Source organism: Balaenoptera physalus (assembly GCF_965194825.1).
Source record: "Balaenoptera physalus genome assembly, chromosome: 15".
NCBI lineage: Eukaryota > Metazoa > Chordata > Mammalia > Artiodactyla > Balaenopteridae > Balaenoptera > Balaenoptera physalus.
In genome coordinates, this window is record NC_138894.1 from 11,591,852 (window position 1) to 11,618,972 (window position 27,121).

The window sequence follows — 27,121 nt, forward strand, 5'->3', positions numbered from 1 at the left end:
GCCATGAAATACTGGGGACATACTTATATTTTAAAAGTACCTGTTGTTTAAGATTCAAAATTTCCAGGGCATCCTGTATTTAATCTGGCAACCCTGCCTTTTCCTCATCTTCCTGGATTTGGAGAATCTTAGTTTAGCCCTTCATGACCATGTGAACTTTCCTCACTTCTCAACCTGGGTCTTTCCCAAAGCAAATCTTTTTACTCTGTCTTCACAGGCAGCAATCTTTCTCTAAGTTTCTCCAGCAATTTGGTTGGCCTTTTAAGTCCTCTGCTTCCACAGTGTTATAAGTGTGGGGGGATTCAACGTGGCACCCAGTGCTTTCATAAATGTTACATACGTTAATCCTCACAATGACCCTGTGGGTTGAGTATATTATTATCCCCATTTTACAGATGAGGAAGTAGAGGCTCTGAATAACTTGTCTAAATCACCCACTTGGTAGGTGGATCCAAATCTGGATCTTTTAGCATCAAAATCCTTTCCCCTAGACTTGGACACAGAGCCCAGGGTGGGTCTCTGTAACTGTTTCACCAAACCGCCTCCTCCATCCAGTGCTCACTTGGAATCTCCCGATCTCTGCATTGAATCTCATCACTGAGGAATTCATCACCTGCAGGGGAGTTTCCAGAAAGATCTCAGTTATTCACAAGCCCAATTTCCCCCAGCCCCATGGGAGGAATCATAAGGGCACATCTGGATTTTCCAGGATTTACTCAATGCTTCCTAATGGCTGACACTTCCATGTAGCTTTTCTCATTTAATTTGCAGAGGAGCCCTGTGAAGTCCATATATTTCAGCTCCATTTTACAGATGAGGAAATTGATCAGAGAGGACAATTCACTTGATCTCCACAAAGCAAATTGTTGCACTCAACTTTCTCCACTGCATGCTGTCCTGGCTATTTCTCAAGAACATGTAAACTCTTCAAGGGAGAAGCCTTGCTCTCCTTAGCCCTGTGCTGGGCACATAGGAAGCACTTGATAAATACATGCTCACCATTGTTACCGGGCTCCCTCTGATTGGAGAAAGGGATGTCCCATGTTGAGGGGACATTTGAGGGGTGGCATGAGAATCCTGGCACATGGGAAAGGGCTGCTTTGTTCACCTCGGAGCTGAGCTCAGGGCCTATCAGTTGGCCTTCCATAACATTTGTTGAATGAATGAATGAATGGGGTGTCTGGTTGCCGGGGTAAAGAAGGTGGCAGAGATGCTGCCTTGGGGTCAGAAAGACCATCTGATGTGACTCTAGCTCTACAGGTAAGGATGCGGGGCTGACGCACTTTCCAGAATTGAGGTGGGACAAGAAAGTGGACCCACCTTGTCCAGCTAGCTCCTCACCTGGATTAAGATGGTCTTGTCGAAGAATTTTGCAGGAACCTCATAAAAATTCTGAAAGAAGATCTGAAGCAGAGAGAGTCGGGGTGTGGGTAGCAGACATTCCTTCCACCACTTCCCCCAGGGACTCAGCAAGCCTGAAGCCTCAGACTAGCAGGTTTCTGCCCCGCTGTTTGCCCATTTCAATGGCTTTCAGCTCACTACCACCCAAACGCTCCTCCCACAGAAGCAGAGGCCTGCCAGGTCCCGGAGGGGTTTTCTCTCCAGAAAAGGGCGCGGTAAGGGATCCCTGGAGGACTTGTCAGGAGCAGCTCAAGGCCCAGCTAACTGCCCTGGGATGGAGATTCAAGCCTCTACTTCTTTCTAGATCGCCCTGGGAATTCCTTGGCGGTCCAGTGGTTAGGAGTCTGCGCTTTCACTGCCGAGGGCCTGGGTTCAATCCCTGGTCAGGGAACTAAGATCCCACAAGCTGAGCAACGCGGCCAAAAAAAAACAATCGCCCTGTCTGTCCACTGCACCCCACTCCCTGCTGCAGCCAGAACCTCCTTCCCCAGATGCAGACCGGGCCCTGTCACTCTCCTGCTTGAATCCCTCCATGGCTCCCAAGTCCCATCCATGACGGGGCCCCAGGGCACTTTGAAGGCTCACCTCCGGCCACTCCCCTCCAACTACACCCGTGTCTACAGTTCTGCCAAACAGTGTACTGCTTCTCCTTTCCAGGCCTCTGAGAACACTATTCCTTTTTCCTGAATTATCTTTCCCCATCCTGCCTTTTCGGAGTCCTCTCCAACCCCTGCTCCCTGCTCCCACCGTGCTTTTATCTTTTCTTTGGTGGTCTAGTCATCAATTAATTCAGCGCATGTGTATGGAGTTCCAACTGTGTCAGACACGATGCTATGAGGTGGGGCTTCCGCAGTGGCCGGGGCTACAGAGGGCCTGCGTTTCGCGGCTGCAATGCCTGTGCACCGCAGCCTTGCCCCGTTGTCATCCTTTACGTGTTCACATATGCGGGAGGCCCCCCACAGACCACCAGCTCCCCCCATGCAGGGCTCGGAATTACTAGCTCTCTATTCCCTGTGCCAAGCCCAGTGTTTGGCCCTCCATGCCCAGTAAGAGTTTGTGGAACAAACAAATGAAAGCACCCGCGTCAGGGAGCAAGCTTGCTGGCTGCCGGCAGGAAATGCCCAGCCCTTGGCTGGCCCTCTTGGCCCAAGTGCCCCATTCGGCTCTGAAGGGCATGTGCTGCCCACCTCATTGAAGAAAGGGTTATTTCCCATCTTGATCCGCGTGTGGTGCTGGTAGCCTCCGATGACCACCTTCACCACCGGCTTGATGTCATTGCCCATGAGCTGCCGGGCTTCAAACACCTTCACTCGGACCTGCAGAGGAGGAAACAGGGGAACTTGACGTTGGGCTCCCCTTCCCCAGTGGGGACTCTTCTCTAGAAGAACAATATGTTCTGATAAGAAACATCTACTGCGGATAGAAAGCGACCCCACGGGCCCTGGGAAGGCCATGGTTCCTTCTCTTTCCTTTTCTGGGAACTGTCACCTCCACTTCGCCCTTTTCATCTTGGGTGTTTCTTGAGTGGTAGGGACTTGTTACAGAATAAAGTCTAACATTTCTCAGTTTGCTGTCTTTTTATGTTTGTCTGTGATCTTTTTAGGGAATCGAACATTTTAAAGTTCCATGCAGTTGAATCTATGATCTGTGATTTGATCTCTGATTTGTGATTTCTTCTTCTTCTGCTTTTATATACTTTCCTGAGACTCAGTAAAGGGACTATGAAGTCTGAGCCTAGAATTAGAAGGTGGGAGGGAGAAGAGCCTGTAAGATCCAGGCTGGCTAAAGCCCCAGGGGAGGGAACTGGAGATGGCGGTGGCTGGCAGGGCACAGTCGTGGGAGCCTGTAGTGACTAGAGGTGGTAACAGCACACAGCTCTCCCAGCCCAGCCCAGCCCGTGGATCCAGCCATTCTCCATGAGGCCTCCTGTGTCTCCATCAAGTCCAAGGGCCCTTCAAGGATTAATACACGTGCAGCTACCTGACCATCAGAGACAAGGGTGGTCAAACCAGGCAAACAGCCCTCATGTCAGAACTTTGCCCTAAGCACTAGTACATAGGAAGGGTAGTGATTTGGGCACGCTGACCTTCTATCCTGTGGCCAGCCAGCCTCGTGAAGAGGGACAGGGCCAATGGGGAGAGGGAATGTTCTCCAAAGGAGGCGACAGCACGTGCAAAGGCCTGGTGGCTACGGAGAGGGTCTTGAGAGTGGGGACTGTAAGTTGTGTAGGATGTTACAGCAGGGCGGGGCGGGGCAGGGACAGGGAACAGAGTGGCTTGCAGGCCAGGTTTGGGTTATCAAGGGCCTGGGAAGCCATCGTAAGGAGTTTGGGTTATGTCCTGAGAACACTGGGAGTCCTCATTTTTAAGAACAACATTTTTAGGCACACGCATGGCATGATAAGAAGGACTTTTTATTTTTTTTGGCCGCGTCATGCGGCATGCGGGATCTTAGTTCACCCACCAGGGATCGAATCCATGCCCCCTGCTTTGGGAGCATGGAGTCTTAACCACTGGACCGCCAGGGAAATCCCAAGAATGACATCTTTGAAAGACCACTGGGACTGAAAAATGGACAGGAGAGAGCTGGGGGCTGGGAGTTTGGGAGGAGCCTAGTCAAGGTGGTCCAGAGAAGGGATGATGTTGTCTGGGACCAGGGGATGGAAGAGGCAATGGAGAAGTGGGTGCGGTCAGGTGATATTAAGAGCTAGGACTCGGCCGTTGACTGGATGCTGGGGGTGGGGTGAGGAGGAGGGGCAGCCAAGGATAACTCCCAGTCTCCTGAGCACGCGGCTGGCTGGGGAGCAAGTGCAACCATGGCAGAAATGTTAGATCACAGGCTAGAGGTCAGAAGTAGGTTGGTAAGCCATGGTATGGGGGTTCCAGAATCCACAGTGGAACCCGTGGAGCTTCCCAGGGATCCCCTCGAACTCTCCTCAGCCTCTGCTGTGCAGCTCATTTCTCCTTGCCCAAGGCTAGCCTTGTATTGCCACCTCCTGAAGGGCAGGGTCCAGGCCTCAGCCCTGCCTCCCCGGCATGGCCAGGGCCTGGTGTGCACTGCCCACAGTGCTTCCTGTCACCCCCCTGGAGCTGGCTCCAGCCTCAGCCACACGCAGAAGTTTCCCAGAACGGCCCCTGGAGGAGCAGAGGGTGTGGTGAAGATCTGAGGACCTGGAGCCCAATCTGAAGCCCTGACCTTCCTCCATGACCTTGTGGAGAGGCAGGGATGGCCTGGGAACACGGTGAGGGTGTCGGCCAAATCACGTGGGCTTTCACCCTGGACGGCCTCACCTGGAAGTGCTGAGGCTTTGGGGACAGAGCCTTGTGTACGGCGGAGCTGGGAAACGTCCGTTTCTGCCTGGCCACCTCTTGTGCCATGATGGCCAGGTGCTCTTCACCGCCTGGGGAAACATAGTCCAGGGTGGGCTCTCAGAGGCTGAGGCTCGGGAGACTTGGAGGCATTTCCCCCATTTCATTGTTCCATCCCCAGTGACCAGCTCCTGAGTAAAATCACGGCCAAGAGGCCCTGACAAGGGCACATGTCCTCCCCAGACATTCCCATGGTCTCCACCCACCATGGGCAACCCTGGGCCTCACACTCTACATATGGGGGCCCTTGGAAATGGCCATCCTTGCCTCCCTCTGCAGCCCATTGGAGGCTGGGTCTTCTGTCTACAGACAAGTGGACACATTGGGAGGACAGGTGACCTCAGGCAGGTGTCCGGAGATCTGGCCTACAGACCCTAACTTGGTCACTATCCTTCTGTATCCTTCTGTAGGGCTCAAGGGTTGGGTCTCCAAGATCCCCAAGAGCCCATCCAGCTATGCTTGGTGAAATGCAGCGCTTAGCCCCATGGAAGTACATACCTATCTTCTCTATATCCTTGTAGGTCATAAGGGCCACCTGTAGGGTGAGAGTGCACTGCAAGGCAAAGGTAGGGGAGCTGTAAGATCCTGCGATCCTTGGCCACATCATAGCACTGGAACCTGGTCCAGCCTGGCAGGGGCCACACCCAGTCTTCCCGGGCGGAGTGACGCTGGCCATGGCACAGGACCACACCATGGGGGCCTGTGCGGTCTGGGATGGAGGGAGGTTATAAACTGGTGGGGAGAGAGCAATGGGTTACCATGGATGGGGTTTGAAGAATAGAGGAGGCACACATTAGTGGTGGTGACAGAAAAGGATGCAGCAGGGTGGGGAGGAGAGAGGGAGGTGACTTGAGACCAGTCTAGAACCACTGATGCTAACCTCCGAACCCAACGTCTTATGACCTCATGTGGGAACTCCAGCGAACACCTAACTGACCTCCTGCCTGCAAGCACTCTCACTGCCCGTCCATCCTCCAGACCATCGTCAGAATCGACCCCTAAACACTCCCTAAGTGCTCTAAACTATCAGAGTAAAGTCACAACTCATCAGCATAGACCACAGGCCCTTTACCTCTGGCCCCTGGCCGCCTACCCAGTCTCAGGTCTCCCTGACCTTCACACCCCTTCCGCCCCCTCCCCCGGTGCCAGCAGTGCAGGCAGCCCACCCTCCTGAACCTGCAGTGCTGCCTCTCTTCCCTCCAGCCTTCACACATGTACCTTATACCCCTGCCTTGGATTGTCTTCCTTTCCTGTCCATTGGGCAAACTCATGTCCCTCCTTAAAAACCATCCATAAAAATGGAACTCTGACAGGCAATCTGTAGCAATCAGCTCAGGAAACTAACACGATATCTATAGTAACCAGCCCAGGAAGTCAGCCTGCGGTGAGTCAGACTCATAGGAAGTCCAACCACCAACTCTAGCAACAGACAGTCGGGATTTGATTAATAACGGATAGATCCCTTAATTTTGTCCCCACTTCTAGCTCAGGACCAATGGGAGAAAGACAAATATGCACCCCTAAGCGATCACATAGGATGCCCGGCTTCTAGTTGGGCCACTTACAGCTTCCCACACCAACAGCCTCCAATCCGGGCACACCTGAAGCCTTCCCTTTTTTCTACCATAAGGCTTTCCCACTCCTCTGCCTGCCTTTGAGTCTCTGTCCAAACCAAGTGATGGTGGCTGACTCCCTTGTTATATAGCAAGCTCTGAATAAATCGCCTTTGCTTGTTCTCATCTGGTTGGTCTTCATGTGTTTCCACACATCTTAATCACCTCCCCTGTAAAGCCTTCCATTTCCTCCCAAGTGGAATCGTTCATTATCTCCTGACCTCAGTGAAATAGCTCACTGATCTCAATATACATGTGCTGGAGCACTTGTCACCGAGAGTGACAACAGATGTGGGCTTCATTCAATTTTGTATCCCAGGCCTTGCACAGGTGCTGACACCAGTGGACAATCAACTGAATACTCAATCTCAATGGGTGGACGAAGGGTGGAGAGGTGGGTAGGTGGATGGAGGGCAGCCTGGGGAAGCTGGGGAGATGATGGGATGCGTGATGGGTCCTCCGCAGGGCAGAAAGTGTTCTCTGGGTTGGGGGCACACTGGGACTCTGCTGGAGTGGATGCCTCAGCTTCACCAGCTGCCCCCGCTCCTCCACCCACCCTTCCTAGGGCCCGACTCACATCTGTGGGCATCATGGAATGGTTGAGCAGGGTCAGGTCCTTCATGAAAAGGATCTTACTTGGTTTATTCACCAAGGGTTTGAGCAGTATTGTGGCCAGGCCAATGAACCTGGAGAGACAAAGAGCAGGTGTGAGCTCCTGAGCCAGAGGAAACGGTGTCCTTCTCCGTCCCAGGCATGACTTTATCCAGAGATGTCTTTCTCTCCTGGAAGCTGTGCTGTCCACCGAGGCTTAGGGAAGGATGCAGTTGCTGGGAGCATCCACCAGAGGGCTCTCAACTCTCTGGGAATTGGCTTTGGGGCTTCCTGGACAGTGGGCACCCCAGTTACTGGCTCTGCCCTGCCCAGCCTTTTCCCAGAAGCTCTGCACCCACACTCCTCCGGAATGGGACCTGTGCCAAGTAACAGCTGATTGGACCAGGAGGTGGGCACCTGACCAAAGCTGGGCCAGTCAGATTCTCTGTCCTGGGAATTTTGACCTGAGATGCCATAGCCTCGGTCTCCGTGAGGCACTAGAATGGGGCTGTGATGAGAAGCCAGGGTTGGGCAGAGAGAAAGAGATCTGAGATTCTGTGCCTTCAGAAGAGACAGAACTGCCCCTGGGTCCCCAGTTTCCAAGGTCTAGTTGATCTGTCCATCTATACACCTAGCCTTCATATACACCCCCCCGCCTTTTTTTTCTTTTTTTGCATTAGCTGTCTGGAGTGGATTCTGGTCCTTGCATCTGAGTGAGTTACAGATTAGAGACAGGAGATGCAGCATCTGCCGTAGCTTTAGTCAGGAATCAGGCTCCTCCTGCCTCTCTCTCTGCCTTACCTTTCCTTCTTTATTGAGCCCATGTCCCGAAGGGTGATTTGCAGGAAAGAGTCCTTTTGCAGGGGGCGGTTCCAGAGGTGCCAGATGAGGGTCTGTGGGAGACACAGAGAGGTCAGCGTCCTCCCTCTCCCCTCCCTTTTCCATCGTCCTAGGAAATTAGAAAAGATGCAGGGAACGACTGGCACTGTGTTTCTCTCAAACTGAGGAATATCCCTCAAGTCTAATTTCCTAAGAGGATGGCATTTGCTACCTTCACCAAGGGACCATTGGGCATCCTACCTGGGCTCCCACAGCTTAACTACAGTACTATGGGTAGTAGCTAAGGGGTTTGGGGACTGGCTGGGGGGACATGGATGGATGGGAGACGAGAGGGGATCCTACACAGGGAGCCCTGTCTCTATTTCAGGTTTCTGGGAACATCAGGACGGCCGGGTTGGACAAGATGGGTCCACCCCCAGAGTGGGTGAGATGGGCCAAGAGCTGTGGGCAGATGTGGCTGCTATGGCCCTGAGACCTGCACAGCCTTCTCAGCTCAGAGGCTACTCGCAGGGCGTGATGTTCCAGCCTTGGGAAAGGCTGGTGAGGCTCCCTGTCCCCTCCCTAGACTTCTGGGCACGGTCTGGACCCAGCCTCACTGTTGGGCTTGTCATTGCCTCATCTGGGCTTGTCTGATGTGTTTTACCTCGTTCCATATGGGGTGATTGCCTTCCACCTCACGAGTTGTCCTCTTGACATCTGCAAAGACACCAAGGGGCCGGCAATGGTGGTAGGAAATATTTCAAAGTCTAGGTTCAAGTGAGCAAAGAGGGGTAGGACTTATCTTGATGTAGAAAACATCAAGTCTACATTGGCTGATGTGACACAGCACTGATTCTTTCTTACTCTGGAGATTTCAAAATTTCTCACTTTTTATAAGAGTGACATCACCCCACGTGACAGATAATGTTATGTGTTCATTTCATTTTCTTCCTGGGTCCATGGTTCCCAGCCATCTTGCAGCCGGGTGCGGCCGTGTGACTCATTCTGGCCAATGGAGTTTGGGGTCCATGCTCACCACAGCCTGGACTGGCTCCCAAAATCTCCCATGAGAGTCTCCGTTCTCCTCCCCACTCTCCACATGCGCTCTCACCGTCTGCTGGCAGGGTGGTACCTGGTGACTTTGCAGCCACAAGCAAAGAGCAGCTGGTCCCTAAACTGCTGTTTGGAGGAGTCATTCAGGATTGTTGCCTGATCTGCACAGTCGATGCAGCACTTGGTGTGGGCAAGAGGTAAACTTTTGTTGTGTTAAGGCACTGGGATTTAAGGGTTCCGTTGTGACCGGAGCAAAGCTAGTGTACCCTAATACATCCCAAAACATCTCTAATGGGTTGACAGCTCTTTATCCACTAAAATATGCCTTCCCCAGAAATATCTTTAACAAAGAACAGTCTATAGCCCTGCAAAGAACCTCTAAGTTGCTAAATTTGAGATTCTTCCCAAGGAAAGAATGTGTGTGAGAGAGAAGAGAGAGGAGACAGACGGGGGTGGGGATGGGGTGTGGGGAGAAGCAGGGGATTCTCTGTGCCTGTCCAGTAGTGGGGAAGCGGGGCTGGAAACGACAGGTGAAAAAGGAATAAAAGATATCAAACAAACATTCAGTGATAAAAATGTGTAGGCAAATCTGGGGGCAAACCCAGGATTCTGGGTTGTAGGCATCTTTGTAAGAGAGATTTCTAGGGGGAGAAAGACAGTGCCTGGGAGGTGATAGGGAAGATGGCTCGGAATCAGACTTCCCCGGCTCACCGTAAAATTAGTTTCAGGGCACAGACATGCTGAAACTCCACTACACCTCTTTCAACCCACAAACTGGGGACATAAACCTATATCACCCTATGCACCTGGAGTCCTGAGTGTTCCACCTCTGAGTGACAGCACACTCAGCAAGCAGAGTTTCACAGGCCAGAAAAAAATTTAAGGAATTTCAGTCTCCGCTCATTTCTTTTGGAAACTACTGTGTCCTATTTTCTCTTGGCCCCAATTTTCTCACTCCCCACACTTCCTGGAAAACCTCATTTGCCTATGTCCACACCCCTCTTTCTCTCCTCCAACAGACTGTTCATCTTTCTTTCCCTTTTCCCCTTTTTGTCCCCAGCTCTCTGTTATATGGATACACTTAACCTTTTTCATTTTCTCTCATAAATCCTTTACACCACCCCTCCCACCTCTCTTGGATTTTTTCCTTATCTATGAAAAATTGAGACAATAAAACTTGCCTCATAGAATTGTTGTGAGGAGCAAAAATCATTATATTTATAAGACTTTGTTGATTATAAAAGTAATTCAGGGGCTTCCCTGGTGGAGCAGTGGTTAAGAATCTGCCTGCCAGTGCAGGGGACACGGGTTCGAACCCTGGTCTGAGAAGATCCCACATGCCGCGGAGCAACTAGGCCCAGGCCCGTGAGCCACAACTACTGAGCCTGCGCATCTGGAGCCTGTGCTCCGCAACAAGAGAGGCCGCGATAGTGAGAGGCCCGCGCACCGCGATGAAGAGTGGCCCCCGCTTGCCGCAACTGGAGAAATCCCTCGCACAGAAACGAAGACCCAACACAGCCATAAATAAATAAATAAATAAATCTTTTGAAAAAAAAAAAAAAAAAGTAATTCATACAATTGAGCAGTTATTACCAGAAGTTGTACAAAGACCTGTATGTATGTTATCTTTTCAAATCCTCACAGCCATCCTATGAAGCAGGTACTTGGTTTTTTTTTAAACTGTTTGTGGCACAGCCCTAGTTCATAGAAGAAACTCGAGAAGTATTCATCTTCTTTTTTCTCCCGTAGCCATTCACCAGAAAAAAATGGGAGGCAGAGGAGTCATACTAAAAGAAATAATAGCAACAAGGATGGTAAATTTGAAAGAGCCAGATGGTGTCTACCTCACCATTCTGTGACACAGGGCATCTTTTACCTAGTAGGGCACCGATAAATCTAGTTTTTCATTGAACATATGTTGCCTCTTGGGGCTCCTGGCTCTCACCTCTGAAGTACACGGACACACAGGGTCTGGGTGGGGGACTCAGGGGTGGGCTAATGTTGGCCGACCACACGACAAGCCGCAGCATCTCTTCCATCTGCTTCCCTCCGTCCTTCTCTGGCAAAGCTTCCTTCTTGGAGCACCTTGGTCCAAGGCTTCTCCCAGGGCTCAGGGGGTGAGGAAGGTCCCGAGTCTGTTGCTTAGCAAGAGAGGTGATGTCACAAAGGTCAGTGGTTCTTGGGTGGTGGTTCTTGGTTCTGGAGAGGAATGAGGAGAATGGGAGGAAGAAGGAATCACAGGGTACGAAGCCAGTGGCTTGAGGTGACCAGGGCTGTAGAAACAAAACAATTTGGCCGAGCTTCATTTCCTCTTTCCGTTCTCTTTTCTCTCTCATTCTTACTGTCCTTCTGATTTCAAGATCAGGTAGAAGGATAATATCTGCTCTTTATACAAGCAAGTTATCTGGAGTGAATCATTGCCAAAGTCACACAGTTTAGGTGAGAAAATAGAGAAGGGAGGTGAGCTGAGAAAAGAAATAAGGAAATCAAAGACGATTTCAGTGGTGTTTCAGAAGTCCTTCCTAATGTGGAAGCAAACATTTAGGCCTCCTTTTTTCTAAAGGAAACGTGAGTCTAGATATGAGTCTCTCTTTAATCAACAGAAACTAGCTTTCTCATCAATGAGCTCTTACGCCAGCTGGGTTTGTAAGGTTAAAGAAAAATCTCACTGACATATTATCTTGCTGTGGCATCTTAATTGCCATCCTCTCAGCATGAGGATGGAGCGGGGCATTGCTCTTGTCCCTAAGCTTTTTCTGCTTTAGGGTTGAACATTATATAAATTATACCTTATCCAATAGTTAGTGTGAAAATTAATAGATGTTTTAAAAAAGTACATTAGTTGATGAAACAATTTAGCAATAAGCTTACTACCCGTTCTAAAACATGCATGGGTATGTTTTAGAGCAAAAAAAACCAAAAAAACTGAATGTGTGATCTTGGTGTTAGGCCTGCTTTCAGCAGATTTAAAAAGTACTTCCTGACAGTTTTTCTTGAAATGTAAACACAACACAATGCTTGTTGCTTTGTTAATAATTTTCCAAACTAAGCATGACACAAAAGGCAAACCCAGGAAAAGGAAGAGACCGATAGATTTGACTGCATAAAATTCAAGATTCTTGTACAGAAAAATATACCTTAAAAGGTATATCAAAGTAGGGAATATTTGCAACAGCTCTTACAATTCAATAAGAAAAAGATGAATACTCCAAAGGAAAATGGGGCAAAGTGTAGATTAGATGATTGTCCAAATGGACAAAAAAAAAAAAAAAAAGATGTTAAAAAAAATTCAGCCTGTTTAATAATCAAAGAAACACAATGAGAACTTCCCTGGTGGCGCAGTGGTTAAGAATCCGCCTGCCAATGCAGGGGACACGGGTTCAAGTACTGGTCCGGGAAGATCCCACATGCTGCGGAGCAACTAAGCCCAGGCACCACAACTACTGAGCCTGCACTCTAGAGCCAGTAAGCCATATCTACTGAAGCCTGTGTGCCTAGAGCCCATGCTCCACAACAAGAGAAGCCCACGCACCACAACAAGAGTAGCCCCCGCTCACCGCAACTAGAGAAGAGCCCACGCACAGAAACGAAGACCCAATGCAGCCAAAAATAAATAAATAAATAAATAAATTTATTTTTAAAAAAAAGAGAAAGAAACGCAATGAGATACTGTTTATCACTTTGCCAAATTGGACTCAGAAGCCCAAAAAACAAAAAAGATGTTAAAAAGAATTCAACGTCCTTAATAAGCAAAGAAATACAAGATACCATTTATCACCTCCCAAATTGGCAAAGAATGAAAAAAATAATAAGCCTGGTGTGCTGAGGAAGGAAGAGGGGCAGAGAAAAGATACAAATCCATACACAGCACTGATCAGAATATAAAGAGAAAAACAGCAGAACGAAGGCCCAAGATAAGTGCCAGGGAAAGAGAATTAAGCGTGGGGAGAGATGGACCAAAGGCTGCTCTTTTCCTGTCATCCTAATAGTAGTATTAACCTCTATATCTCTAAATAGCATATTTAAATAGCATCCCTTGAATTTTTCACTTTGAGACACTGTCTATCAAGTCATCTCTTTTATATCATCTCTCACTCCTTTCCCACCTCCTAGCTTCTCTCTCCCAAACTTCCCCCAACTCATCACTTCTAGATATTATCTACTGCTGTTTATCACACCATGGCAGCTTTCTTACACCTGCCTTTCCTGCATCCTGTTCTCATAATTGTATCTCATTTGGGAGCCAAATCTATATTCAGTATTTTCATTTTTATAATAATGTATTTTTGTAAACCGCAGATCAAGTAGTACCCTCCAATTCCACATCCTTTCTTTTTTTTAAAATTAATTAATTAATTAATTAATTTTTGGCTGCGTTGGGTCGTCGTTGCTGTGTGCAGGCTTTCTCTAGTTGCGGTGAGCGGGGGCTACTCTTCGTTGCGGTACGCCGGCTTCTCATTGCGGTGGCTTGTCTTCTTGCAGAGCACGGGCTTAGTTGCTCATTGCTTAGTTGTTTCAGTAGTTGTGGCACGCGGGCTCAGTAGTTGTGGCTCGTAGGCTCTAGAGTACAGGCTCTAGCTGTGGCGCACGGGCTTAGGTGCTCTGCGGCATGTGGGATCTCCCCGGACCAGGGCTCGAACCCGTGTCCCCTGCATTGGCAGGCGGGTTCTTAACCACTGCGCCACCAGCGAAGGCCTCCTCATCCTTTCTAATACAACTTTGTGTTTTTCTGTAGTTTACAAATTGCTTCGTTTTTTCATTTGCTTGCTTTTCTTAAAAGTCTGACCAAATCTTCTAACATCCTTCAACAGCTCTGTGATCTCCTTTTAATACAATTTCCCCCAGGTTCAAATGCATCAGGTATTTTACCAGTTTCTTCATTTTCCCTGAGCCCTGGGGAGATCTCTCCTGGCCTCCTCTCCTCTCTAGTCTACACTGGTTGCTCCCCAGCCCTGTAGCACAGCTATCATCCTGGGGCTTCCCTTCTTCACCACCAGTTTTAGAATTCCCCCATTTGTCTCCTGTGTTGGACTCTGTTTCCCAGATCCCTTCCTCTTTCTTGAGTTACTCTCTCATCTTAGTGGAACACGATTTTCCATAGCTTTCTGAATTTTTTGAGTGTTTGTAGGTCTGCACATGTCTTTATTCCACCCTTGCACTTGACTGATAGTCTGGCTGGATGTATCAGTCAGGATGGGCTATGTTATGCTGAGGTAACAAACATCTCCAAAAATCTCAGTGTCTTAAAATAATAAAGCATTTTTTTTAATAGCAGCTTTACTAAGATATAATTCACATACCATAAATTCAGTCTTTTAAACAGTACTGTTCAGGTTTTTAGTATATTCACAAGGTTGTGCAACTGTCCTCACTATCTAATTCCAGAACATTTCATCACCCTGAAAAGAAACCTCATATTCATTAGCAGTCTCTTCCCATTTCCCCCTTCCCATAGCCCCTGGAAACCATGAACCCACTTTGTCTCTATAGATTTGCTATTCTGACATTTCATATGAATGGAATCATATAATATGTGGCCTTTATGTCTGGCTTCTTTCACTTAGCATAATGTTTTCAAGGTTCATCCATTTTGTAACATGTATCAGTACAGTTGGTCGCCCCGAATCCATGGGTTCCACATCCATGGATTCAACCAACTGCAGATGGAAAATATTAAAAAACAAAAATTCCATAAAGTTCCCAGAAGCAAAACTTGAATTTTCTGTGCATCAGCAACTATTTACATAACATTTACCTTGTATTAGGAATTATAAGTAATCTAGAGATGATTTAAAGTATTCGGGAGGATGTGTGTAGGTTATATGCAAATACTATACTGTTTTATGTAAGGGACTTGAGCATCTGTGGATTTTGGTATCCAAGGGGGGTTCTGGAACCAATCTGGATACCAAGTGACAACTTACATCATTCCCTTTTATGGGCTGATAAATCCATTGTATGGATATACCACATTTTATTTATCCATTCATCAGTTGATGGACATTTAGGTTGTTAACATTTTTGGGTTATTATGAATAATGCTGTTGTGAACATTTGTGTACTTGTTATGTGTACATATGTTTTCAATTCTCTTGAGTATATATGTAGGAGTGGAATTGCTGGGTCATATGGTAACTCTATGCTTAACATTCTGAGGAGCTGCCAGCCTGTTTTCCAAAGAGGTCGCACCATCTTACCATCCAATCAGCGATGTACAAGGGTTTCAATTTCTCCATGTACTTGCCAATACTTTTATCACATTGTTTGTTGTCACCATTGATTTTTTAGACATCCTAGCGGGTGTGAAGTGGTAAAGATTTATTTTTCTTCTTGAACCATGTTTCTTGCCTTGGTGTCCCACTGTCAGTCAGTCAACCAACTGATCGGTCATCAATCAGTCAATACAGGATCCATTCCCTATATCCTGGCTATGTTCTCTGAAGGATACAAAGAAGGTTAACATCCCCCACTTTAGGATCTACTGTCTCTTCACAAAACACAGAGGAAAGTTAACTCAAAGCAATCTATGGTCAGTACCAGAATTCTTACTGGGGCATCTGGGGCCTTTTAGGGTCTGAGTTATGTCTGCCTCTCCAACCTCGTCTCTCTCCACATATTGACCACTGCTTCCTAGCTACACTGCTCTTGCCACTTTTTTTTTTTTTTTTTTTAATATTCTAAAGCTGTTTTCTGCCCCAGAGCCTTTGTCTTTGCTGTTCCTTCTCCTGAAGAGCTTCTCACCCAGCATCTACCATGTTACCGTATTCTCTTCCTTTGGTTTCAGCTTTAAGGTCACCTTCCCAGGGACACCCACCCCATCAACCAAGCCAAGGCTGGCTCGCTGTTCTATGTGCTCAGATCACCATCCACTTTTCCTTATTGCAGTAGGCATGGTGGGGAGTGGAGCTGTGAGGAGGTTCTGAAGCCAAGCTGCCTGGTTCCAGTTCTGCCTTTGATACTTACTAGCTGTGTAACCTTAGGCAAAATATTTGACTTCTATGGATATGACTATAATAGAACCTAGCATATAAAGTCACTGAGAGGATTAAATGAAGTAGGTTATTTACGTTACTTAGAACTTGATTGGCATTCTCTAAATACTAGCCCTTATTATCACAATTATAAATTAAAGTGTTTTTTTAATTGAAGTATAGTTGATTTACAATGCTGTGTTTGTTTCTGGTGTACAGCAAAGTGATTCAGTTATATACACACACACACACACACACACACACATATATGTATATATTTTCTTTTTCATATTCTTTTCCATTATAGTTTATTGAAAGATATTGAGTACAGTTCCCTGTGCTATACAGTAGGACCTTACTGTTTACCTATTTTATATATAGTAGTTTGTATCTGCTAATCCCAAACTCCTAATTTATCCCCCTCCCCGCTTTCCCCTTTGGTAACCATGAGTTTGTTTTCTAGGTCTGTAAATCTGTTTCTTAAACAGTTATTTACATAGATTTGAAAAGAACGCAACTATACTCCAATAAAAATTAAAGAAGTATGCCAGCCACCCGGCAAAGCAACAATGGGGGGAAGCGAGAACAGGGGCTGCAGGAGCCAGCCTCCTCCCTCGCCCTAGTTTTCCCTGCTGAAGATGCAAGGGGCCCGAACTCCGGACTCTGCGCTGTCTTGCCTGCGAGACCCGTTCGCGTTCTAGGCTCTTCTCTTCCCCCGCAGCTATTTCCGTTCCGGGTTTTGCGGCTCACCGCCCCTCCCTTCCCGGGCTGTAATCCACTTCCGCGTTTTGTTCGGTGCCCGGGGCGCTGGGGCGCGGAGGCGGTAATGCGCAAGCGCATAGGAATCCGGCCCGGGCTGAGCGCGCGGCCGGAAGGTTGCGGGTGAGGGAAGGGTCGGCCCCGGCGGGGGTGGCGGGCCCGGGGCGGGGGGTCGAGGCCCGGGTCGGAGTGGGCGGGGGTCTCGGTGAGGACCTCCGGGCTCCCAGGGCGCGCGGGGACTGGGCGGCCTGGGTCGGACGGCCGTGTGGGGCCGGTGGCGGACTCGGGCCGCCGTGACGCGGGCGCTGAGCGGGGCCGGGGCGGGCGGGGGGCGGCTCCTCCTCGTCGCGAACTCTTGGTGACCTTGGTTGGTTAAGTCACTCTATCCCCCTGAACCTGCGCCTCCGTCTGTAAAGTGCGAATCACACGCCCTGGCTACCAGCTGGGGCGGTTTTGAGGCTCGGTGGCTGGACCCCCGAAGGGTACCTGGAGTAGAGGGCGGTTCCCCAGGGACCACCCCGGCCTCGGTGAGGGAGAGGGGTCTTCCTCGCATGGCATTGTTACAGATTTTGGGGAGGAGCTCTCACCTGTATATTTTTAAAACTCCAGAGCATTATGAAGTCGTTGCAAAACTTTTTGTTTAACACAAACAAGAGACGTCAAGGGCTTCCTTGAGGCCCACGTTAAGCAGCTGTTCCTGGGATGCTCACGCTCCTGCTGGAGACGCTTCTGGGAAGGTTTCGAGAATGGTTTGCAGCTGTAGAGACCCTTAGCTTCAGAATTATTAGTATTTGTAATTCCTGTTGTTTGCCAAAACCCGTCCCGCCCACGTGGGAAATTGGGGCGCTGGCCAAGCAAGTTTAGTATCTGCCTTGGTGAACATTGGAGTCCCTCGGCTTTGCAGTGGACCAAATTGTAGAGATTGAGGATGGAGGTGGTGCCATAGCCTTTTTTGGTGGTGGAGTGGGGTCTCAGGAACCCTCCCTACGTGGGCAAGGGTCTGTAGTGTGATGGATACTCAATGACGAATGCTAGAAGGGCACAAAAGTAAAAAACCTGTTAGATGTTCTAGGTTGGAAGAAATTCCGAGCATTTGAATTGACTTAAACTGGAACTTTTCACTGCAGGTGACTAGCATGCAGATACCCGTTCTCTGACCTGCTGCCCCTCTTCTGACATGGCCCACCGCGGTGGGGAGAGGGACTTCCAGACATCAGCGCGGCGCATGGGCACCTCGCTGCTCTTCCAGCTTTCGGTGCATGAGCGGGAGCTGGACCTGGTGTTTCTGGATCACAGCTATGCCAAGCCGTGGAGTGCCCACCCAGATGCCAGTAGTGCCCGCCCCACCCGCATGCTCTTTGTTACTCCCCGGAGGCAGCACGAAAGTACCATGTGAGTTTGGGCTCCTCTCCTAAGGGCGGCCATTGCCCTAACTGGGCAGTGATCAGATGGTTGGAGATTAGAGCGGATTTTACTGTGGGAGATTGTAAAGGGGGGTGGGGCTTGGATGTTTAATTCAGGCGTCACTGTTAAACATCGTGAGGTTATCAGGCCTATATGTGGACATCTGCATTCAAGACATCTAATGAGTTAGGAAAGCAAGATGTTCAAAGGAAAGCAAACAACCTGTTGCACTTAGATAACAGGACTTGTGTGGGAAGAGGAATTGAAGAGGATTATTTCAACTGTGAAGAAAAAGACTGAAGAGTTGACTTTTAAAAATTGCCACCTAGGATTAGACTCATTCCTTTAGTCCAGTGGTCTGGCTCCAACAGTGGCAGCAATAACCTTTTTATGGTAATTCGATTTGCTTTTCCTGGCTTCACCTGCAAAGTTGAGGAGCATATGCCCAAGACCTTGCTTTCTCTCTTCCATGGGTTGATCTTAACCCTTCTTAGGTCTGGTTACATATTCAGCCCGTCTACATTATAGGGTAAGGACTTTTTAATAAACTTACCGTGTAATATGTGATACAATTACATTTGGCCTAAATAAACTCATTTAGCAGTTCTTTTGAGCTTTAAGGTGTTCTGATTACTGGTGTTTCAAGATTTGTTGATACATTTTATTTTGATGCTTAAATCATGCCCTTAATAATTTTATAAACTTTTATTGGGAAGAGGTTTTTTTGTTTGTTTGTTTTAATCTGACCTGATGTTTAATCTTTCCTCTGGCACAGGTTTTAGGTTTCTTGGAGAATAGAGATCTTGTGTTTTGCTTTTTTAGATCCCCCAGTGAGCCTTAATGAGCTAGAAGTACCATGACGTGTGTGTTCAACACTTGTAGAATAGTGGTTTTTATTTCTTTTCCCAGTGAGGGCAGCATTTTGTTGGCCTACTTTGAATGTACAGGGCATGGGATCTGTGACTTTAGGGAATAATCCAGCATAATCCTGATGCTTCTGGCCTAGGGCATAACTAAAGAGCTCTTTTAAATAGAATTTGAAGTCTTTCTCTTAGTTATGTATATCTCATGATATTTTCTTAGTGAGATTTTGTGGATTTGGTCATTTCAGTACTCAGAAAATTATTTCCTTTTATAGACTGGCTCCATATATTGGCCCTGAAAGTGGGAGTTCGGCATGTTTTAGGAGCTCTTTTTAGGCCATTGGGTCCGGAATGTGGTTGCAATGGGGGTGTAAGTGGGAGCTAAGGGAGAGGTTGGCTGAGGCCACCTCATGTAGGAATTTGATTCTAAGAGTTGGTAAGAAGTCATTGAAGGATTTTAAGCTAGAGATTGGATTTTTATTTGAAAAGATCATTCTGAATTTTTGTTGAATAGATTATAGTGCAGGAGTGGAATAGAGAAGACCTGCTAGGAGACCATTGCAGTGGTTGGGGCCAGAGATCACGAGCCTGATGGGGCAGGAATAGTACAGGTGGAGAAAAACGGTTGGCCTTGAGGTGTATTTTGTAGGTCGATCCAACGTGCCTTGCTATAGTGAATTGGAAAGAGTGGCCAGGGTTAAGGGGAAAGGCGAAATTAGGATGACTGTTAGATTTCTGGCTTGAGCAGCTGGGTGGTGCCATGAGTTGGGGAAGGCTTGGGGAAGATATGGTTGGAATAGTGAAATCAGGAGTTCTATTTTAGGAATACAAGTCTAAGTATCTTGTCCCATGTCTGGTCCACAGAAGATAATCTGCTCTTTCACCCACCACCAAATCTAGCTGCACATTATTTCACTTCATTTCATAATGATGTAATTATTCCAGCCATTGGGAATGGAAACAACATCATTGAGGTCAAAAAGTTAAAGTGATGTTAGATAGATAGCCAGTAGACCATTTTGATTGACATCGTATTTTGGGTGACAAAGTTGGTGCAGTGAAGGACCCTCATGGCACTAGGATTTCTTTAACATTGTAAAATATGAAAGATCCTTTAGGTATCCACTTGTGTTTGTTTCTGTTGTAGGCTCCTTACAGAGTGAGTAAGCTAAGGTGTCTGCATTCCAGGTGATCTGTCTTAGACAATCATAGGCTTTTATAGCATATCATTAACTACCAGTTGACTTGCTAAGGAAAGGGCAAGTTTGTATGAATTTATTTAAAACTCTAGACCAACACCGCCCAAGAGAACTCTGTAGTGATAGAAATGTTCTATATCCGTTCTGTCCAACATGGTAGCCTTAGGCAGATATGTCTGTTGAGCACTTGAAATGTGGCTTGTGTGACTGAGGAACTGAATTTTTAATTCTGTTTATTTATTTATTTAGGCCACGCTGCACAGCTTGCAGGATCTTAGCTTCCCAACCAGAGACTGAACCCAGGCCCTCGGCAGTGAAAGCGCAGAGTCCTAACCACTGGACCACCAGGGAATTCCCTCTAATTTTTATTAATTTAAATAGTTCCACCTGGCTTATAGCTACTGTACTGGAAAGCACGTTTAGGCAATCAACTATATGCTTAGGGAATATATTTGTCCTTTTTAAAAAAATAGCTCTTTGTCATTTTTGCATAGGTTCATTTTAAAACGACTTTGTGTTCCCCCAGCACATACCAGCATGTCAGAGGGCAGAGATCTAGACAAGTGTGGGAAAGATGACTTTGGATCATAATTTTCTTGTGGATATAATATGCTTATGCATACTTTAAAGCTGAATAGGGACTTCCCTGGCGGTCCAGTTGTTAAGACTCCCTGCTTCGAATGCAGGAGGCACGGGTTCGATCCCTGGTCGGGGAACTAAGATCCCGCATGCCTCACGGCGCAACCAAAACAAATAAATAAAAGCTGATTATATTAAAGAGACATTTTTGGCAACCAGATGATCGTTAAATACCTGTGTTGTGTGAAGTACATGTGGCTGGTCCTATTTCCTCACTTCTTTACAGCGAGTCAGACGTCCCAATAGATGTGGAGACGGTCACATCAACCCCTGTGCCACTTTATGACAATCAGAAGGCACGCAGCGTGATGAATGAGTGTGAACGGCATGTCATCTTCGCCAGGACCGACGCGGATGCACCTCCCCCTCCAGAGGACTGGGAGGAGCATGTCAACAGGTAGGCTGCTTCTAAGAGGACTGGGCGTTACAGGGTTAATAGTCACTGCACTGTAAATATTTTGTATCATTTTCATTGAAGCCTATTTATTAGGAGCTTATTTCATTTGTAGCCACATGAGTCAGAATGTTCTCCTGTCTCTGCATGATACCTCTCAGCTCGCTGTGCAGTGAGCTTCTTGGGAGGAGAGCTTGTGTCTCAGCCATCTTTCCATCCCTGACACCTAGGACATTGCCTGGCACATAGTAGGCATATAGTAAATGTTGATTGAATAAATAAATGAGTTAAATTTGATAAGTATGACTTGCTCTCTAGTGTATATAGTACATGTTATGTTATGTACTAACATACGTGTATGTCTGAGTTACCCAGACTGCTAGAAAAGAACCCTGTTAAATAAATGTCCATTTGTATGACACTGTATTTACATTGTCTGTAATTAGGGTAGTGAAAATGTTCTGGAGTCGTACGAAAAGCTAACAGATGTTTGATTTGAGTGGCTTTTAAAAATAGATTTGTAGTCTGTGGTTTTGGGGGAACACTTCTCCCCATTTTCATGAGTTTGCTGCCTAGTTTTATTCTCTTACAGCCTACTCACTGTGGGGACTCAACACTCCTCTTTAGGTCATTTGTTGTTTTTCATTTGGCAAACATTTATTTATCTTTTATTTATTACATAAAACTTTATGAAGATAAAATTTACATACCATACAATTCACCTATTTAATGTGTACAATCAGTGGTTTTTAGTATATTCATCACCACAGTCAATTTGATGAACATTTTCCTTAAGCCCAAAAGAAACTCCATACCCATCCGCAGTCATTTCCCATTTCCTCCCAACCCCTCCAGCGCCTAGCAACCACCAGTCTACTTTCTGTCTCTCTAAATTTGCCTTTTCTGAACATTTTATATAGATGGAATCATACAGAATGTGGTCTTTTGTGACTGGATTCTTTCACTTAGCATAATGTTTTCAAGGTTCATCCATGTTGACGCATGTGTCAATATTTCACTCCCTTTTAATGCTGAATGATATTCTGTGGTATGGATGTACCACATTTTGTTTATCCATTCATCTGTTGATGGGTATTGGGGGTGCTAACACTTTCTGGCTATTATGAATGTCACTATGAATATTCATATACTTGTTTTTTTAAAAATAAATTTATTTATTTTTATTTATTTACTTTTGGCTGCGTTGGGTCTTCGTTGCTGCTGCGGGCTTTCTCTAGTTGTGGCGAGCGGGGGCTACTCTTCGTTGCGGTGCGCGGCCTTCTCATTGTGGTGGCTTCTCTTGTTGCAGAGCACGGGCTCTAGGCAAACGGGCTTCAGTAGTTTTGGCACGTGGGCTCAGTAGTTGTGGCTCAAGGGCTCTAGAGCTCAGGCTCAGTAGTTGTGGTGCACCGGCTTAGTTGCTCCGCAGCATGTGGGATCTTCCTGGACCAGGGCTCGAACCCGTGTCCCCTGCATTGACAGATGGATTCTTAACCACTGGGCCACCAGGGAAGTCCCCATATACTTGTTTTTGTGTGGACATATGTTTTCATTTCTCTTGCATATATACCTAGGAGTGGAATTACTGGGTCATATGATTACTCTGTCTAACTTGTGAGGAATTTTCAGATTGTTCTCCAAAAGGGCTACATCATTTTAAATTCCCACCAGCGGTGTATGAGAGTTCCAGTTTTTCCACATCTTTGGCAACACTTGTTTTTAGTCTGTCTTTTTCTTATTATGACCATTCTAGTGGGTATGAAGTGACATCTCATTGTGGTTTTAATTTACATTTCCCTCATGGCTCTCTCTATATGTATTTACCTACTAAGGGAATGTTAAGATCTTTATATCAGGGGTTGGTAAGTGGTAAACTTGCCATAATGTTGGAGAGCTCTCACTTTATAATAATGGAAGAAAAAGAAGTAATTTGGTAGGAGGAAGGGTAGGAAAGTTTGAGGCTAATTGGCATGGTTTATGAGTTTGGCTGGAAGCAGGGAATGAGACTGAGCTGGTGTGCTTATGTGGTCAGGATAGTAGCTGTTGAAGGAGGAGCAGTTCTGAACCTTGGCTGAAGAGCTTTTGAAGAAGTTGTTTGGGGTCTTGAATTGGAATTAACATTGTGCCCTAAGAAGGGGAAATGCTCTCTAGAGCTTCAGATAAAGAGGAAAACTGCTGTGAATGAAGATCAACTGCTAGAATATTACCCGAGTCAATGAATTCAGCAAAATAGTTTATCACCATTGTTACAGTTAATAATACTAAAAATACCGACAATGGTAGTAACAAAAAAGAACTACCATTTGTTGAGTGCTTTCTAGGTGCCAGGCATTGTGCCAAGCGCTTCATATGCATTATCTCTTTTAAATCTCACAACTCTCCTAGGCATATCCCTTCTTCATCTCTATTTTACAAATGAAGAAACCGAGCTCAGGGAGTTGAAGAAACCTTAGGAAGTAGTGGAGCAGGGATTTGTTTAAAGCGAGCAGTCTGACTCTGGAGCCCAGTGTTCTCAACTACTATACCTTCTCATTAAGGGTAGTAAAAAGACAGACCAGTTAGTTATGGCTGAACAAGGTGGCCTCACACTTACGTGTCCTTTATGGTGTTGGTTGCCTTGTCCTCAGTTTGCAGTTTCAGAAACTGCATGGGAGAATTGCATGAATTTTTCGATCAGTTTGCCCATGGTCATGATCAAAAGGTTTTGGGTGACTCTTCATGCTTACCAAAGTCATCAGAGACTTAATAATACATATGAATACCAGTTTCTTAATTTGTAAGAAGAGATACAACTGCAAGGCAGATGAGACACTGGGGTGGCCTGGCCCAGAGCTTTGATTCTCAGTAGGAGAGTCTGGGAAGCTATTCTGTTCCAGCAGTGGATGGCAAGTGGACAGCCTGCACAGGAGGCGCCCTCCTTCAACAAGGTAGCTGGATGCACCCATCTTTCCTCAAAGCAAGACGGGCCCACAGAGTTAGGCCAGGGCACACCTCCACCTGCCCAGTCCTGCACAGAAACACTGACAGATTCTAATCTTTGGCTTGTCTTTCTCCATGTGGACCTCCATCCCTGTGTTATGACATTGCCACAGATTGATATGATTAATTAGCGCTCAGTTTATCTCAGATTATTTGTCTTTTAGTGTCTGATGAGATTTTGGAGGCGTCCTTCTCCCATTAGCAACAGGCTTACAAACCATCTCTTCAGGTAGGTTACTTTTGCACACAGCTAATTTCATTATTTGATGGTACTTACTGGCTTCAATTTCAGAGGTCACCACTTTATGACCTTGTCCCCAAGTTCTGGATCTGTAGCCTGTTTGGAGGTTGCAGTTAGTTCTGTCTGCTTGATTATAATCATCTTGTTGCCATTCTTTCCCTTGATTTGATTGTTAAATTGCTGCTTCTTTTCTTCCTGTATAAAATCATGTAAAATTACAGTTTCCCACATCAAGAACTCATGGACTATATAGGACAGCTCCCTAGAAATCTGTTTTTCCTCAGAGAGATTACTGACCTCTCTTATCAGTGGATTCAGAAACTTAATTTTCTTTTTTAGTGCCCTATTTCGCCCTCTTGAATTATTTTAGTAGCAACTGCCTTCAGATAACTTTCTATGTTTAGAAAATGAAGGCCCCCCCCCCACCCAGCCCCAACTGACTCTGAGTTTCTCTAGTAATGCCTGATATTTCATGAAACAGTTTAATATCCCTCTCTTCTTGATTTAATCGTCTACATCAGGGGTTGGCAAACTATGGCCTATGCGCCAAATCCGGCCCATTGCTTATTTTTGTATGGCCCATGAGCTAAGAAATGGTTTTTACATTTTTAAGTGGTTGAAAAAAAATTTTTAAAAGACACAAGAAATTCAAATTTCAGTGTCCATAAATACAGTTTTATTGGAACACAGTCATGCCCACTCATTTAGGTATTGTCTGTAGCTGCTTTTGCACTACAGCTGCGGAGTTGCATAGCTGTGACGGAAACCATACGGCACACAAACTCTAAAATATTTACTATCCAGTCCGTTATAGAAGAAGTTTGCCGACCTCTGGTCTAGATTGCGTTCCTGTGTCTGCATGCCAAAATCGTGTGACCTGGAGAACCTTTGAAAATGTTATACATTTGCTGGTGTAGTAATGTTGTCTCCAAGAAGTTGGACCAGCTTTTTCCCCCAGATGTTTGTCAAATGCCAAGTTTAATTAGATGCACAGCTTTTCAAAGACATTTAACAAAATACTCCTGACATATGATACTTGGGGGCATTGCTCTCAAATGGATTTTAGGATGTTGTCACCATTTCAGTAAAAGAATCTAGTGTCCTAAAGCAGGTTGTCTTATCTTAGAAATCAGAACTTCTGAATTCAATTGAAAAAAATTCTCCTTTTCTAAATTTGCTCTAATTATCTCTCTCAATATTGTATGTATCTATATGTTAATCTCAGATGGATGTTTGAAATTTTGAGTTCAAGATCTTTGAGTTGTTTATTTTCCCTCCCTCTCCCTTCCTCTCTCCCTCCCTCTCTCTGTCCCTGTCATTCCTCTCTTCCTTTCTCCTGGTGTTTAAGCAAAGAATTTTATAATCTGAAAAAGTAAGTGTGACCTTTTTCTTCTCTCTGATGTTCTTTCTCTCTCTCTGCTTGCCTTCTGGTTTAAAAAAAAATCCTTTAGACATTTTAATATTGAATTAGTATCAGAGAAAGAATTACCTTTGAAAATATCAGGTTCTGGGACTGATGTGACTTTCTGGCTGCTTTGGATAAGAGGAGCCGGAAGTCAGAATGTCATTCGGGTTCAGTGGGAGCGTGGAGAACGTGATTGTCTGATCTCATCTAAGCAATGGAGAGAAGGCATTTTTGCAGTCATGAAAATTGAATAGGTTTAGGTGGGGGGAGCGTGTTGACTCACCACAGTTCCCATCAGCTATTTGACTGTTTAGACTTGTATTTAAAATTCTGTCTCCTGTTTTAAAATTTTTCCTTAATTATATCTTTTGCATGCTCTTAATCTTGGGTTAGATCATTTTTTTCTGCCCACTTAATTTTCCAGCCTCCCACGAAACTGGCAAAATATAGAGAACATGTTTCAGTTCTTGGAATCACTTTGTTATATATCCAGCAACAATCCTAAGAACTTTTTCTGGGGGTTTTAGACTCTCAACATTGTGGTTTTTCAGTTTAATTTCAGCTGTCATTGGTGTATGGTCGTAATTTCTAAATAGCTTACAGCCCCCCTCCCATTTTGTTCACATCATTTTCCTTGCTCCTGTCATTTCAGGTTTCAGAATAAATATAGAGTAAGAAAAACAAATGGAGAAAACATCCTGTTGTATAATAAAGAACAGGATAATTTTGGAAACATTGTCAGTACCTCATAAATAAAAATTATACCTCATTCTCTGTCCTTGGGATTAAGGTTTGCAACATGATCAGTAGGCTTTGAGAAAGGTCAAGAGATTGTTGAACATGAAGCAATTGTATTCATTGTTTAACCTGTTTGATTATCACTGAGCATTGTTGCTGGGGGTAAGGCTGCAGTATAATACTGCTTTCAAGATGTCGCAGGTTCTTTATACGTATTATTTTCACAGAACTGAAATTCTAAAATTTTAACACAGATCTTTCATTTCTACTTCAAGAGATTTATCCTTCAGAGATACTTGCACAACCATGTAAAGATATAGATAGAATAGATGTGTGTTTGAGTGTATTGGGGAGAGGAGGGATGGTCACTGTGACTGTTTATAATAGCAATAAAAGGGACACAACCTGAATGCCCACCAATAGGGTAGAACCAGCCATTAAAAGCAAAGAAGTTTATTAAAATGGAAATATCCATGTATCTCCAGAGAGCTTTTTATAACCACCTGTGGATGTCCTCTGTCTCGTCCCACCACCACCAAATCCCCAAGCCCATCCAAGAATCACTATACATATGAGAGATGCTATTCATGTTAGTGTGTTGTACATTTAAATAATGTGAAGGAAAATGAGATTATGAACCAATGGGCTGGAAGATGCTGGTTCCCATAAACCTTCCTGGTCCCA

At 45.9% G+C, this 27,121-nt stretch overlaps 2 protein-coding genes across 17 annotated transcripts in view; one reads left to right on the forward strand and one right to left on the reverse strand.

The window, feature by feature from the left end:
- Positions 1 to 27,121, reverse strand: part of FER1L5 (fer-1 like family member 5) — a 336,005-nt gene that overhangs the window by 45,529 nt on the left and 263,355 nt on the right. The window contains exons 2-10 of the mRNA XM_082426211.1: positions 10,791 to 12,299; positions 8,457 to 8,509; positions 7,775 to 7,866; positions 6,960 to 7,068; positions 5,268 to 5,322; positions 4,692 to 4,801; positions 2,589 to 2,717; positions 1,342 to 1,404; positions 563 to 613 (exon numbers count right to left, since the gene is read on the reverse strand). Of these exons, the coding sequence (XP_082282337.1) occupies positions 563 to 613; positions 1,342 to 1,404; positions 2,589 to 2,717; positions 4,692 to 4,801; positions 5,268 to 5,322; positions 6,960 to 7,068; positions 7,775 to 7,866; positions 8,457 to 8,509; positions 10,791 to 11,181 (1,053 nt within the window). The 5' untranslated portion in view covers positions 11,182 to 12,299. The remainder of the gene's footprint in view (positions 1 to 562; positions 614 to 1,341; positions 1,405 to 2,588; positions 2,718 to 4,691; positions 4,802 to 5,267; positions 5,323 to 6,959; positions 7,069 to 7,774; positions 7,867 to 8,456; positions 8,510 to 10,790; positions 12,300 to 27,121) is intronic.
- Positions 16,601 to 27,121, forward strand: part of KANSL3 (KAT8 regulatory NSL complex subunit 3) — an 80,954-nt gene continuing 70,433 nt past the window's right edge. For 15 of the 16 annotated variants that reach the window (XR_014254184.1, XR_014254185.1, XR_014254186.1 and 12 more), the window contains exons 1-3: positions 16,601 to 16,698; positions 17,703 to 17,967; positions 20,907 to 21,077. Coding sequence is in view for 6 of the 16 variants with exons in the window: in XM_082427279.1 (XP_082283405.1) it covers positions 17,753 to 17,967; positions 20,907 to 21,077 (386 nt within the window). In the remaining 10 variants the exon portion in view is untranslated. Of the gene's footprint in view, positions 16,699 to 16,944; positions 17,103 to 17,702; positions 17,968 to 20,906; positions 21,078 to 27,121 lie in introns of those variants that run through there. The other variant, XR_014254193.1, reaches the window with a different exon arrangement.